Below are 16,548 nucleotides of genomic sequence, written 5' to 3' on the forward strand. Positions count from 1 at the left end.
ACGTCACGTAATACTCGCTAAGCTATTCGTCGTTGTTGTGGTGGTGGTTACCATCTCGCCGGTTAGCCATCAGACCATGGTAAGTCAAGGCTCTGATACCAACTGATGTCGCGGAAGCCTGAAGAGAAGCACACACGATGCTCTCTTTGATGGACAGAAACTAAACTGTTAGTTCCTGGGTAGTAAACCTCGAATCCACGAGGGGTTCCTCGAATCCACGAGGGTTCCTTGAATCCACAAGGTGATAGGTATGGAATCCACCAGAGAACACAAAAGACACAAGTCTGAATTTTTATTGATAATAAACTATGAAAAACGCTTACAGACTTAGGGACCTATTTAAAGATAAAATTTGATAGCAAGCATCTTTTTCATCCTTGGCCACGATCGAATTTTATCTTTACCTTGTCGAATTCTATCAGATTGTACTTGTTCCCACCAACGTAAGGCATACTTACTAAGTTTATACAAAGCAAGTCCAACTTTTCTCTCATAACAAATATTCTCATAGTCAAATAAATCCTCTAGATCAAGTAACCAATCAAGAAAATCTTCTTTTAAAAAATAACTATTAAAACTTGCAATTCTCTTATAAGGTCTATATGAAATTTGCTTACCAATAGGTTGCCCGTGAGTTATGTCTCCGCTGCAGTTATCCCTATTGTTTCCATTTTTCAACGGCGCCATCCTAGCATAGATATTTGTGAGTGCTTGTTGTACGTCACGTAATACTCGCTAAGTTATTCGTCGTTGTTGTGGTGGTAGTTACCGTCTCGTCGGTTAGCAATCAGACCAGGGTAAGTCAAGGCTCTGATACCAACTGATGTCGCGGAAGCCTAAAGAAAAGCACACACGATGCTCTCTTGATGAAACAGAAACTAAACTGTTAGTTCCTAGGTAGTAAACCTCGAGTCCACGAGGGGTTCCTTGAATCCACAAGGTGATAGGTTTGGAATCCACCAGAGAATACAATAGACACAAGTCTGAATTTTTATTGATAATAAACTATGAAAAACTCTTACAGACTTAGAGGCCTATTTAAGGGCTCCTTAAAACTTGACATACAAGAAAATATAATCTAAAATAACTCATAATTGATACCTAACCATAACAGGAACCAAATTTGACCTAAAAAGCATTAAATGCATCTAAAAACAAGGAAATAAATCACCTAAACCTAAAATAACGTTTTTTTACATAAAAATACCAAAAATAATAAATTACAATAATTAAATAGTAAATTGTGTCCTACATCAGGGTTCTATAATAATTTCAGGTGCTGTTTGGTTCATGTTGGGTGTGTATTCATTTTCACTTTTCTTTTTTTTGTACTCATTTTCTCTTTCTCAAATCTTGTACTCATTTTCTACTGGGAGTATTATTTTCATATCTTATTGTTTGTCACACTGACTTCTTAACTTGCAGCCAAGATATGGAGTATACACTGTTGGTGATTTTATGACAAGAAAGGAAGATTTGCATGTGGTAAAGCCTACAACGACTGTGGATGAAGGTAGTTGTTATACTTGGGTTTCATCTCAGACTATGTTGTATAGTTTTGATTCCCTAATGCATCAGCCTTTCTGCCAACAGCACTGGAAGCTCTTGTGGAAAACAGAATCACTGGTTTTCCTGTCATTGATGACGGCTGGAAATTGGTAAGATTTGCATACGCTGCTTTGTGAGTCCCTCTGTTCTTTTTTGACGTGGCAGAAATTTGTTAGTATATTTCAGTCTTTGGATATAATCAGTTTCCTGATTCGTGGATTATATATGATTTAAAGTCCAATATCAGGCTTAACAACTTCTTACTAATTTGAAATAGTTTCATACATCACTATCTCTTAATTACTGAGAACATTATCAGTTATGTACCAGGGTTAGGTATTGAAATTGTTCCCAGTGGACCCCAAATCTGAGGGTTAGTGGCCAGCTCATATCTTTGAAAGTAACAATGAAATAGAGCTTGAGAACTACTGAAAATAATAGCTTAGCGTCATTGGGATTTGGGGCTTCACTTTAATTAGTTCAGCATAGTGACATAACTGCTGGTTGTACTGAAACAAATATCCAAACTCCAGATTATTGTTTAAATCCTCTATTGCTTTTGTAGCTATAATCATGCATTTTCTTTTCTAGAAGTTTTCACATCTTTACATAGCTAATTTCAGTTTCTTGACTTCTCCTTGTTGGCTTTCTCAGTGGCGGTTTTAGAAATTTTTTCTAGGGTACTCATTAACAAACTTAAAATTATACAAAATTTAATAAAGAGAATTTGAATATATTGACATAAAAAAAAAAAGGCAAATACTTGAAGTTTTACAATTTCCTTCTACTAATAAAATTAAAACGCAAAAACTAAGAATGCTAAGATGAGATTAATAAAATTACAGTTTGAAGTGATGATTGAGAAGATAAAAATGGAGAGAGAGAGAGAGAGAGAGAGAGAGAGAGAGAGAGAGAGAGAGAGAGGAGCTGTGACTGCAAAGCCCAAGACAGCAAAGCTGGCAGCACTGCTGAGGAGAAGTCATAACTGCATTATCTCTCTTCATACCCTATTTAGGAAAAATGAAATTAGACATGATTTTTTTATGAAATGGGTTGAACGAGTAACGAATCTGAATGATTAGGGGTTTTTATTTTGAATGAGCTTTTTGTTGAGTTTTTTGTTCATTTGTTGTTGTTTAATGGGTTAAGAATTATGTTTGGGGGGCCAAGATTCTCTTTGTGAGTATTACTCTTATTTTTGTTGAACCCAATTTCTTCAGATTCTCAAGTCAGGATAGCTTAATATAAAAATAATTATGTATATACATTTTTTTCGCAAGTATAATTTGTTTTGGGCAAGTCAGGGTGTTCATGAACACCCTGACTTCTATTTAACGCCGCCATTGGGTCTTTTTTGCAAATTCACATTATATAAGTGACCTGAAGAGGTTCCATTGTGTTAATACAATATATTGTGGGAATGATTTTGCAAGGTTCTCTTTGATTGCAGGTTGGGCTAGTTTCAGATTATGACCTCTTAGCATTGGACTCCATATCTGGTAAATTCAAAATTTCAAGCTACATCTTACCTTTTGAATGAACTCTGTACAGTCCTGAAACTGAAAATTTTGTGTGTACACCGATTTTTATTGATTTCTTACATGATGGAAAAGTTTCCAATATTCTAATTAGGTGGCACACGAAGCGACACTAGCATGTTTCCTGAAGTTGACATCACTTGGAAAGTATGTGAGAAACTTTATTTCTCTACAATAAACTCTCTCTTCATGATTGTCCATGTTTTTTATATTTATTTCATATTGTTTATAATTAGCATTCATAGAGTCAATCTTTACATTGGGTAAAGATTAAAGGTTGATGAATATTAGCTTTGTAGAACTATTATTGTCTTTTGCATATCTTGATAGAGGCAATTAAAGACCAGGGGGTTTTGCCGTTTTCCTAAATGTTCCATAAGACAAAAGAGAATTCTCAAGAATTTGCTTTTTGTTAAATAGAATCATATTCATGAGGGCAGGAAAATTGGAATAATGGTGGCAGAATTTACGGGGTAAAAGAACAATTGACTTGCAGCACAGGCATTGCTAAATCAGATGACCTTATCAACCTGATGGCAGTAATGCCCCTGACCATGCAACCAGACTAGTAGAGAACTGCCTAACAGGGAACTCTATAGGGTTGATTCTAGGGTTGGATTAATTGAGATTCTGTTTTGGTCTTCTTTCCAGCACAGGCATCTAGGTTTTGCTGCTTCTGGTTCTTAATTAGTTATAAATTATAACTTGAAGGTTGGGATTATCACTAGAGGAAATGTTGTTAGAGCTTTCTTCAAATAAAACGTGCTAGCGAAAAAGCATAATATCCAGACATTGCCAAGTGGATTTGAGGCGGTCCAAATTGGCAAGCAGGGAACAATCAATTCCTGCAAGCGCTGAGAGTATAAAGAGAGAGAGGTCAGAGGATCTCAGCTGCTTTCTATGAACAATTTTGGCATATGTATGTATGAGACATCAATGACAGTGTTCTTTGTAAAATTGAGTAGTATCCAATGACCAAAAGCCAGTTAGGTACCAGTTTTTTAGTGGTAGGTCCAACTGAAAACTGAAAAATGAAGACAAAATACACCACTTTTGTCTCTTAACCAAACAGCCTCATATTGTTTTGACATATTATAAACTACACCTGTTACCTGATGCTAGTTTGTGTGGCATTCAGGTCACATCCTTTATACACCGAATGGTGGACACTTTAGGAGCATCTGTATTTCCATACCTCCCAAAGGCATTGGAGCAATTGCTTGCAGAAAGTGAGGTAAAAAAATTGTGATTGGGTTCGTTTATTTAATCTCTTTCCTATTTCTAAATTATAGAAGCAATTATTATTTTGATTTGTATCTTCATTGGTTTGGAATACATTAAAGAGTGGTTGTTTTCCCTGAGTATCGGTTACAGTACTAGGGGATGCCAATGAGATGGTAACAAGGGGCAAACTGCTCAGCCGTTTGGCAGTCATGGTGCTTTATTGTTGGAGTAGGGTTTGGAAATAATATTTTAGACGCGTTCATTGGGCGTATTACTAACTTAAATACAAGCAAAACATTATCTTCTTGTATGGGTATTCCTTAGTGGTATTCTTTTCTTTTTTTTTTGATGGGATTAGTGGTATTCATTTATATTTCTAATTTTGAACCTCATCAATGCATTAATAAAATAGTTTCCTGTTTTTGTTTAGAATATGGGAGAAAGATAAATGTGAAATAACATGCTTATAACAGGAAAAAGAAAAAAGAAATAACATGTTCATAAAAGGAGTGTAGCTGAAATGCATATAAAAAAAAAAAAAGAAAAACAAAAAAGAGTGTAGCTGAATCTTTTCAATGTAAAGATAATTTTTCATTTCTTTTTGTGCATAGTAACCAATATACCAACAATAAACTTGTAGAGAGATGAAAACTTGTGATTTGGACAAGATAATATCCCAACTTTGGCATGGTTAGAGATCACCATTTACATGTCACACTATCAATGTCTTCTATAGAGGTTACCTTGTTCTGTCTCTGGTTTATGAGAGATGATCAAGTTCATGTGGGGTTGGGATATTGGATATGCATATACCTGGCAGGATGCTCCCATATACTGTTTCCCAGAAAGGATGCTTCTGGGCCAGATGCTTTAACAGAACAAAATGATTCCAACCACATGGAATTTCTTTGATCATGCTTAACAATATTTTTCTTTGAAATTTTTTTGATTAGTAAGAAAATTTTACTTAAAAAACTATTTGGACAAAGTTGCTTGGACTGGTTCTTTATTAATGAATAAGTCTAATAAATGTGTTCAATCTAAAGGATGTAATATCTTAATCCATTTGTATATCTCTAAAGTAATGAAATTTTATTTTTAAATCATGTTAGGAGTATGTTTCTTTTGTACCATGATGTTTAAAGTTTCATCTTCTAAGTTCTGTATGGTTCACCATTCACTTATAAATGTGTTCAATCTAAAGGATGTAATATCTTAATCCATTTGTATATCTCTAAAGTAATGAAATTTTATTTTTAAATCATGTTAGGAGTATGTTTCTTTTGTACCATGATGTTTAAAGTTTCATCTTCTAAGTTCTGTATGGTTCACCATTCACTCAAGTTCTTATTTCTCAAATGATTTAGGTTCGTCAATATTATAAGCAGTGTTAAATTGTTCTGTAGGAACCTGGGGAGATTGAAGAAGAGTTTGCTCATGCAGGAACTGCAAGAATAATAAAGAGATTTCTTACATCTCGCAGTCCACGTCCACCTTGTATACCTAAAGGAGGATTCATAACTTCCCCTAATACCACCTTGCCAGCTTGGCTGTGTGAAGAAGATGTCAATTATTCTGTCAGCAAATTTGACAATAGAGGCTTCACTGGAGGACTGAACTATTATCGAGCTTTGGATTTGTATGTTTCTTTTACTTCTTTATTGAAATCGTATTTAGTAGGTTTAAAATATGGCTGCTATAAGAGTTGCAAATGATTTAACACCAGCAATTACATTTTTATCAAGTAATAAATCTACAAATAAAAGATCATCTTCTATGCCTGCTACTTGCATGTCAAAGTTTCTTTTGGTGTTCTAAGAAATTTGTTATTTTCTGTGCAGAAAAAATTATGACAGAAAAAAAGAAAAAAAGAAAAAAAGAAGTTCTGAGCTTATAATTAACTAGCCTCATTGCTGAAGCTATTTGGAGATGACATTAATTCCCATGCTCATTTAATATGACTAATTTCAACATTTTGGCATTACATAATTTTGTTTATTTCAACAAAGCAACTGGCCCTTGGTACAAATATTTTCTCAATCATTTGAAACATTAAATTGCTGGATGCAAGTTTTGGGACATTAAGCATGTGAGAGTTGAATTGTATAATGCACTAAAAGCCTTGCTATGTTATTTGGAAAAGGGGGCTATAAACAAGGCATTTTCCTACTTTTGTATTCTTCTTACAAAAAATAATGGTGCTAATGGTGCTGAAAAAGAAATCGGGCTATTCAGAAGTTATTGTATAGAGTTTATGGAAGACTGATTAATGGATTTACTTATACTAATGTAAGCATAAGTGCTACAATATAGTCTAATGTATTGGTAGTGTTAGGCTTGGAGTAGTGTCTTGTGCATTAAACTAGTGAACTGGACCTGCTAGTAAAACAGTACTGTCCTAGGGTCTTGGATCATGATCATAACCAAAATGGTTCAGAAAATGTTAATAGTATTGATTAAAATCCTTAGAAACTAGCAATATTGGAGAGAGATAACACATTGAACGTGATTTATGGCAGGTTCTCAGCAACCCGGAAAAGACACCCACCCCAGCAGCAAACATCAACAATTGGCTAGAAAAGTTAGCAAGAAGTTCATCCCATGGTTTTGTCATATGCGGGCAGGTTTTCAACTACTGCTTCAGCATCAGAAAAAGTCAACCCTAGCTTTAATGAGTCTTTGTTGACGATATTCTTCTTGCTTCCGCAGGTCTTCCATTTCTTTATATTTTTCCCTCGGGGTCCGAGGGGAAAATATAAAGAAATGGAAGAGTAGCGGACGCAAGGGAATCTCGTCAACAAAGAATCATTAAATGTAAAGAGAATCTTGCTGCTGCTGAAGCAGAACTTTAAAACCAGCCTCCATATTACATTATTCATTTTGGCATGTGTCAATTCTTTTTGTCTTACTTTACATGGGAACACTTTTTCTGTAACCTTACATTGAAGGTGGCTGTTGATTTTGCAGGCAAAGCAGAAAGGAAGCTCTCTGGGTAGGCCTCTCTGAAGTCACTCATCTTCAGGTATCATACAACTATATATTTGAGTCAAAATGCCATTAACTCCACATTCAAGTACTTCTACGTGTATATATTTGATGAATCAGTAAGAAATATTATTGCAAGCTCAAAGAAAAATGGTACCTACATATTTTCCCTTTCCTGTAATACGGGGTATATAAAATTACTACAAATAAAGGAGGAAAACCACTTTTGTATGATGATAGGTCACAATCTGAATGACCCCTTGTGATTAACCCTAATTAATTAATTTAGCCAAGTAATTAATTAATCAATTAATCATGCAATTTTATGGAAGCACAAACAAATCACCAATCAACTAAATATGCAGCGGAAAATAAATAACACGGTGATTTGTTTACGAATGGGGAAAACCCTAATGGCAAAACCCCACCGGGTGATTTTCAAGTCACCACTCCCGAAACTCTACTATTATCAAATCAAGCGGTTACAAGTAAAGGAATCTCAAGTACCTTACCAACCTACAGTTGAACCCTTACTCCAATACCCAATTGGACTTGATCTGTAGTGACAATCTCCACCTTTGATGCACGACTCCCAAGTACGTGACTAATCAATGCACGGATCCAAGTACGCGACTTCAGAACACCAATTGATGAAGAATGGTTGGCTGCAAAGTTCTTCAGATCATCCTTTCTGATGAATAGCAGGAAGATGCTTGGTTACAAAACCCTATGGTGCAAATACACAGCAACTTCTTGATGGAAGATGAACTAGGTTAAGAACTTCGTCTGTTGATCACAATTTTCTTAAACAGAGATTGCTCAATGATAATGCAACTTGTGTCATCCAAAACGGCTCTTAAAATAATCCTTTTATATGTTTAGGGTTAGAAGAAAAGAAGGCCCAAAAACATATTCACGGATCCCAAGAAAATTAGATTGGAAATCTGACTTTTTTAAATCTCGACAGATAGCAAGTGTCGAGGTAACTGTCGAGAGGTGTCGAGCTTTATAAATTTTGCACTTCAACTTGCTTTCTCTTGGACAGATTTGATGACTTCAATACTTGACTTTGAAACATTGTTTCTTGAAGTATTAAAAACACCTAGAACTACCTAATTACAAGCAAAGTGCGTTTTGTCAAAGGATTAGCCAATTTACATAACTAAGTGACATATGTTCTTAAACAAATTAAAACATATATGTCCTAACATATGAGTATATCTGTCATGCATCTCTGTAGCCTGTGTTTTGTCTCTTTTTTTGCCCCTGCATATCTTAGTTTTTGTTTAGCATGACTTTTGCCTTTTCTTCACTAGAGAACTTCTTGGTTGCAAAGCTTATGATTGGTTGTTATGCTTCCTTAAAAAAAAAAAAAAAAAAAAAAAGTTATTCTATAAAGATGGGAGGTTTGAAGCTTGTTTAAGTTGGCTTTTTTATATGTAACCTTCCTTTTAATTTTCAAATGAAATATAAACATAACTTATAGTGCAAAAGTACTTTATTGCTGCAACAAATCTTGACTAAACTTCTTTATGAGGCTGGAAAGTGAAAATTAATAAACTGTACCATCATTTACCATGAATTAGTTTAAAAAAAAAAAAATTAATCATTACAAGTGGAAGATTTAAAGTTGCAAATAGACTATCGCTCTCTCTTTCTCTTTGTGGAGTTGGATATCAAATACTTTGATCTTTGTCTCTCTAATTGTGATGCCATCAACAATAGAGTTATAATTAAAAATGCTTAAGCTGCTCTTATGTGTGTCTACTATCTTTTACCTCTTAGCTTCTTTTTCATAACATTGTCTCTATTGGTGTATTATACACGCAGCCAATGGCTATCAAACTCACGACATTACCCTCCGCATATTTTTTCTGTAATTCTTTAGTCTACTTTGTGCCCATTGTGCATGAAGTAGGTTTTTATTTTTTTTATTTCATTTTTTGTTAATATAATTACTCTTACTATAACGAAAAATAAAAAATGATTACCATCTTCAACAAAATGTGGCTTGTTGTTGTGTCCATTAATGCTGGTTTTCTCTTTGAACAATGTATTAGAGCTGCCGCAAAGAAAGATATTGTAATTTCTTGTCCTTATTTTTGTTATTTAAATAGCTTGGTTGTACAGTTGTTAAATGCTGTGTCTTCTTGTCAAATTATGTGGAGGCTACTTAGATCATTTGTAAACAGAATATAGGGGCATGACAGAATTTAAATTTAAATAAAATAAAATTCCTTGTTTTGGTGTGCTGTAGGAAGAAATTCTAAATTCTGTATAGACTTTTACCCAGAAATTCAGTTCTTAAATTTCGATTTACAAATTCTGCCCATTCAGTTGTTATTTCTAAAGTCCTCCACATTTCTCGCTCGCTCGCTCGTTAGTCAATACCTCCTTCCCATCTCCATGGCCCCTACCAGCTTGTCTCCAGCTCCCACTTCATCCCCTGCTTTAAATACCCTGGCTCCTCTGACCTTGGCCAACTTGTCACTGACTGAAATACTCCTTGCTATGCCACAACCTTGATCAAAGTTAGCACCACTAGATTCACTACCTTAGTTGTCTTTGTGGAAACTTTGTTGTTCCAGATCCCATCGGAGCTATGTTTATCTTTCTCATCTCAACTTTTCCACCATCGTCCTAGATTTTTTACAGTTTTGTTCCCCACTTCAATTAATTGCATCAAAATCACCCAAAATCGCTCTTTCGATTGGCTTTTCAGTTTAATATCCTCAATTCAATTTGGGCAAACTTTAATTGAGTTTGACATGATTGAAGATTAATTCTTAAGCTTTCGGCATTAAAATCCACATGAAACAATGTGGATTTGCACACCAAATCTTGCTGATGTCAATCCAGCAAATATTTAATTTTCACTCCAAATGTGTCTTGACCGTGGCAATGTCATTTAAGTGCCAATTTTTCTCAATGCATGCCCCCAAATAGTACATTCATTTTTCAGTATATTTTAGAGCAGTGAGATTTGAGATTCTGTGGTTTGGCCCTTAATTATCAAGGCAGCTAGCAGCTTTTGTGTAATATGCCCTGTAGCCTGTTCTGCCACAAATATATAAATAATTTTCACCAAAACATGGTCACATGGTATTTTTATACAGAGCAATAAGTATTTGATGGGATTCAGGGTCCGCCCTCCTCTCTTATAAATTTGATAAAGTAGAGCAATAACTGGTCAAGGAATTGCAAAATTTTTTAAACAAGGAATTTTACATATATATTGGTACTATTTCCTTGTATTTATATATGATAACGAAACAATGAAATTGATAAATGAGGGGGTTTAAACCCCATTCTCTTTTCTGTGCAAATATAAATTCTTTACCCAAACCTATGGTAATGGTTTTTTTGCTTTTTTTTTATTTGGTTATTTGCTCCAGATTTTTATTTGATGAAAGAGGTCACTGTGCTTTCCATTTACACCAGGTACTCTTTTCAAAGAACCAAATATCTGCAAAAACATCCCCCATCTTGAACGAGGTTTGTAATGTTTTCTTGACTTGGTTTGTAATATTAAAAAGCCAAGGGCCCAGATTAACTTGGTTTTCTTTCTCAGGTTGGACTGAGCCTATGTCCATTGTCATGCTTTTGGTGATCAGTACAAGGCAACTATTACTGTTCTACCAGGATCCAGGAAACTTAAATTGGTATTTGGTAAAATCCTCTCCCAGTTGACAGCTTTTGAATGATCTTATTAGTTTCACTTTTAATAGAGACTTGTTAAAACTTAGTCTTTTCAGTTCTATATTTCTGTCAATGCCTTGTATGTAATCATCCTATTAAGGGAAACTGGAATATCTGCAGTACTGGATAAACATGATGAGAAGAAAGAGTTAGAGGTTTTCAACTTTACTGGTGCTAGAGGTGTAGCATTGTCCATGTATAATATTGATGAGGTTCAGATCTCACAAATGCTATTCTTTTTCCTTTGTTTCTTTTATACTTGGTGCCTGACCTGAATTTGACTTGCTAAAAGAGTGTTTTTAGTGTTATTATTATTATTTATTGTTTTTTGTTTTTTTATAATTTTTTTGAAAACAGTTCATTCATGCTTTTTCTGAGGCTTCAATGAATACTGCTTACCAGAAAAGGTGGCTACTTTATCTTAGTACTAAAAACACCATTCTTAAGAAATATGATGGAAGGTATGCTGTTACCTTGTTAGACTTTCTTTTGTTTTCTAATTCTGCCCAATTTTGTTCCAATTGAATTATTAAAGACTCTCTTTTACATTAATATGAGGCATGACCTTTTTTCTTCTATGTGGAACTTTACTGCCTGGGACAGTTACCACTATTAGTGGCTCCATCAGAGAGGTGGTGAAACCAGCATAAACAGCATAGCATCAATATTTGCTTGGACACAAGGTCTTGCACACAGGTATCAGATTAATCTCTTCTGATACCTGTGTGCAAGACAGGTATCAGAAGAGATTAATCTTCAGTATGTAGTTGAACAAGGGTGCTAGCACACGTTCAGAGGCCAGGTCAATATTAGGATTGAATGAGGAACCAAAAGCACAATCTGTTTCTACTGGAACAGGGAAAGGGCCGGTTCTGTTAACTGCCCCAACATCTGTTTCACCAGGGCTGATATCAAGCTCATCAGCCTTACCTGTTGCATCTGCTGCAGCTGATCCTGGTGCTTCTACAGGCCTCACAGCTGATCAGCTTTGTGAGTATTTTAATCTGTCAGACACGTAAAAATAATTTTTGAGGGATATTTTGTGAGTGCTTTAATCCTGTCTTCTAAATTTCCCAGGTAAACATTAATAAACAGAAAAAGGAAGCATTTCATATTCTGAAACCTGAAGTAGATGTTGATCCAGACTCAAATCCTCATTTTGATGAAAGGAAGGGTATTAACAAAACTAAGCTATTGAGGCCTAAGAGGATGAATTTCCAGTTTGTTGAAGAAGCAAATGGTCAAAAGATGCTGAGCATATTAAACTGAAGGTATTTGTTGTTGCCGTTATGTTTCCTTTATAACTTCTACCAATTCAATTCTTACATTATTTGTCTTGTAGACATTTTGGTTGTGCAGAGTAAATTTGGAGAAGCACAAGCAAAATAGCAGAAGGCAAAACAGGCACAGTTGGCTAAGGCAAAGGCAGCACCTGATAATAATCCAAATTTAATAGAGGTAGCAGAGAGAGTTATTACCAAAGAAAAACCTAAGGACCCTTTTATTGATAGGTTGAGTGGTGGTAAGTTGATATTGAATTCTTCTTACATGGTTTCTACTGAATCATTTCCATTTATTTGAGGCATTTTATTAGTTTGATTGCCATGATTTGGGTGAATGAATATGATATAAAGGCTATGTTGGTAATGCGAAATCTGATTATCATTCTCTTTTACTGCCAAAGTAAGGGCTGAAAAACTAAGTCTTTGTCAAATTATGTTAGAGATTTATTTGATTGCAGAGAAAGCTGTTGTTTGAGAGGCAGCTCCCTGCTGAGCCAATTGAACTGAGGGCCCAATTGAGCCCCCTGCTGAGCCAGCTCCTCCACCACCTCAACCCTTGAAGTTAACCAAGATCCAACTAGGCTTGAAAAGGAAATCAGGAGTGCAGCAGCTGAACGTGAGCCCTCAGACACGCTTCAAAGTTGATGTTAATGCCCAAGAGAACCGCTTGAGTGGATGTGCTGTGATTTGTGATGGTATTAGTGTTGTGGTTGTTGAAGGTGGACACAAGTCCATAAACAGGTATGGCAAGGTTATGCTTAAACGCATAATTTGGGCTTCTGCTGTAAAAGAGGAGAATGAAGATGAAGATGAAAGTGATGATAAACCTCCTAACAAATGCGTCTTAGTTTGGCAAGGGAATGTTGCGAAGATATGTTAGAAAAAAAAGCTTTGATAAGTTAGGTTTTTTTTTTTTTTCCCAGCCCCTACAAACTCTGTCAAAAGACCTATACAATTCCACATTTTCTAACCTTTTTTCTTATCTCTCAGTTCACGTGAAAGTTTCTTTTGTATTTGAAATTTACATTGTTTATTATTTATTTTTCATAGATGTATAGGCTTGGCCTTGGGTACAGGGTACGGAATTTATTCCCATAATGAAGACACCAATTAGTCTCTTCTGTATTTACCAAAGATTAAAAAAAAATGCCTCTACGGCAAAAATTCTATCGTAAGACTTATGTTGCTTAAGAATTAATACCAATCAATAGAAATAAAGAGATTGTAGGTGAGAGCAAATCACTAGAAGTAGCCATTGATCTATAGCACATGAAATTATTTCATTATACCCAAACATAAGAGTATTCATTGTCATATAGAAATAAATGTAATTATAAACTTCTATATACATTGTTTTACTTGAACTCAATCATGCTAAATATATATCTTTTACTCAAAACATTTGTACCATAATTATTAAAATATAAGAAAACTGAATACGTTAATTCTCTACAACCAAACTGATAGGACACTTGGAGGAAAAAAAAATGAAAACCCTAAATAAGAAATTTGAACTCCAAAACCCAAAATATGAAGAAATATAGTTCTAAAACAAGCCCAAAGTTGTAACATGACCATCACAGCATGACCTACTGATCTTCATGCCCATTGTTGTCATCAACATCACATTCACAATCCACCTGCCCATCACATAATTCTTAGATTCGAATCCAAGCAAATAAACTAAAACTAAAGAAAGATGTATAACTTTAATCATAAGTGACAATGCAAAAAAAAAAAAAAAAAGGGGGTGGTAGGGGGAGGTTATAACAAAGGAAAAAAACACAAATCTATACCCAAATCTCAAATTTAATCCAAAATACCAAAGAGGAGAAAAACTAAGCATTTAATATGTCAAGCTAGCAAAAGCAATTAAGTTGAGAGAGCACTCGCAAACTTGATCCCAATAAATTTCCATATTGATAGTGGAGTACACTCAACAACACATCATGGGAAAAAAATCCATCACAAAATTCAACTTTTTTTTTTTGTATTTTTTTTTTTTTTTGTTTAACACAAAGGTCCTAAATTCTTAAACAAAACAAAGAAGGAAAGAATTCATACAGCTCTAGAAAAAAAATAAAAAATAAAAACTGGTTTAGCTATTTGCCAAATTGAATTCACTAAATTTTATTTGTAGTAGAATTTATAGAAATTCAAAATAATGTTTATCCGATTTGCAGTTGATTTAAAATTTGAATGGCTCTTCGTGTAAGAATTAAAAAACTTGTCCACATGAAATAGAAATATTGCCGAGTTTAAGCTAAAAAGCATTTGTTGGATATTAATACGTTCACGTCTACTTTTTTACATTTAATTTTTTATATTCAATTTTTTTTTTACTGTGAAATGCCAGGCCAGGCCGAGACTTCTTCAATATTTACTGCGAAATGCCACTGGCATAATGCCTAGTGGAAATCGAGTCTGTTAAACTCGATTTTTAAAAATCAAGTCTGTTAAACTCGATTTCCAGAAATCGATGTTTTCAAACACGATTTATAAAAATCGAGTTTAAGAGTCTCGATTTTCACTGGGAATTTTTTTTTCTCCCCACTATTTTTTCCTTCTCCCACCTGCATTAAACCCAGATCCACAAACTAGGAACTTCTTTTTCCTTACCCTACGAGCATAATATATATATATATATATGTTTTTGCTACCACTAGTCAAAAGCCCGACTATGTCCTGCAATTTATTTGGTCTAACTATCGGTTTTTCATTGTAACTTAACCTCTTAGAAATTTCCAAGCAATTGCATACTCTTTTTTTTTTTTTTTCTACAAGCAAAATAGCAAATATTCATTAAAAAAATATATTAATAATGTAGACTAAAAACCAAATAATAGGTTTAGAAACAATTCATTTGACCACAATGTCAAGACTTAATAAGTGAAAGCATCATGTTTACATAATCACGTTCAAATTAATTTTATTTGAAGAAGAACAAAGTTTCAATATAAAAAAAGGTAGAAATTATATTTTCTTAATCTGAGGGAGGCGAACAAAAATGACTTCGATACACATACTCAGAAAAAGCGACCACATTTCAATGTACTTCTATGAAACCTTTAAAAAAGAAAAGACTATCAACATCTTCTCAAAAAAAAAAAAAAAAAAAAAGACTATCAACATCTTCTCAAAAAAAAAAAAAAAAAAAAAGACTATCAACATTTAATTTTATTAAAAATATGTTCCAAGCAATCACTCAAATCGGCTAGAAAGCTTTTGATTTGCCACATCAAAACTTATTCACAAGATTAACTACAAATTATGCATGTCAGTACGGATTTATGCTATGCTATATCATCGGTACTTCTAATGAATAAATAAAGAAAGATAGTTTGCCTCAAGTACATAATTAGTTACCATGCAGTGAAAGAGTTTTGAGTTACCTTGCAAATTACTTGGTGCATATCTTTTTAGTTTTCACATCCTATAACGTGTTTAATGGTTGTTTTTGTTATAGTTTTGTAGTTCAACTAACAATTTATATTGTGTTCAATAAAAGGGTTCCGATTTTCTCATTAGCAACATATTGTTGTAACTATCTAAAAAAAAAAATCTTCTCATTAGTGTAACTATTGATTTATATATCTATATTACTATTTAAGGGACTGCACCTTTGGACCAGATTTTTTTTGTTCTAAAATACCCCTACATCCCTATGTTTAAGTAAAGACAAAATTAAAGGACAATTAAGTAAAAATACAACCCTAACTTCCACTAAAACAATGCCTAAAAATTAGGGTCACTCTCCTGTTGATTTTCAAATTGATTTATCCACTTATAAATTAGATTCTCAAAATACAAATTATATATATAAAATAAAAAAACATAGTTTTTTTTTTTTTTTGGCTACTACCACTAAAAAGGAAGAAAGTCTTATTATACGCGCGAAACACATGTGATGAGGCTAGTAAATAGTAATGCTACATCCGCAAACTATTTTACAAAATTTTCACAAACTATTGATGTGACAAATTCTTACTATTTTTAATTTGGACCACCACTAATATCACATTTTTATCTACCAATAATTATTTGAAAAATGCTAAAGCCACGTAGCAGTTTGTAAAAATGTTATAAAATAATTTGTGTATGTAATATTACTCATATATATAAAAATAAATAAATAAATAAAGTTATGAACAAAACAAAAAATTACAAGAATAATATTTCTAAATTTTTCTTCTTCTAATTAATAAACTTATATAGTAGTATAATGGTGTGACAAAATTCAGTTGGCATATATATATTTTAAATGATAGTAC

At 33.8% G+C, this 16,548-nt stretch overlaps 1 protein-coding gene across 4 annotated transcripts; it reads left to right on the forward strand.

Moving 5' to 3' along the window:
• Positions 1–1,155: 1,155 nt before the first annotated feature.
• Positions 1,156–13,452, forward strand: LOC111991551 (uncharacterized). 4 transcript variants are annotated; one of them, XM_065773163.1, is made up of 15 exons: positions 1,156–1,513; positions 1,594–1,658; positions 2,999–3,047; positions 3,181–3,233; positions 4,225–4,320; positions 5,717–5,949; positions 6,830–6,891; positions 7,278–7,332; positions 10,691–10,790; positions 10,867–10,964; positions 11,352–11,455; positions 11,598–11,984; positions 12,072–12,265; positions 12,337–12,516; positions 12,736–13,452. In XM_065773163.1, the coding sequence occupies exons 1-7, from the start codon at positions 1,459–1,461 to the stop codon at positions 6,885–6,887; spliced, it is 609 nt and encodes a 202-aa protein (XP_065629235.1). In that variant the 5' UTR covers positions 1,156–1,458; the 3' UTR covers positions 6,888–6,891; positions 7,278–7,332; positions 10,691–10,790; positions 10,867–10,964; positions 11,352–11,455; positions 11,598–11,984; positions 12,072–12,265; positions 12,337–12,516; positions 12,736–13,452. The 4 variants fall into 4 exon arrangements, with proteins under 4 accessions (XP_065629235.1, XP_065629236.1, XP_065629237.1 ...); XM_065773164.1 differs by having other exon boundaries at positions 12,354–12,516; XM_065773165.1 differs by having other exon boundaries at positions 10,737–10,790.
• The last annotated feature ends 3,096 nt before the right edge of the window (positions 13,453–16,548 follow it).

This window comes from Quercus suber, unplaced genomic scaffold (genome assembly GCF_002906115.3).
Source record: "Quercus suber isolate HL8 unplaced genomic scaffold, Cork oak 2.0 scaffold_70, whole genome shotgun sequence".
In the NCBI taxonomy this organism is placed as follows: Eukaryota; Viridiplantae; Streptophyta; class Magnoliopsida; order Fagales; family Fagaceae; genus Quercus; species Quercus suber.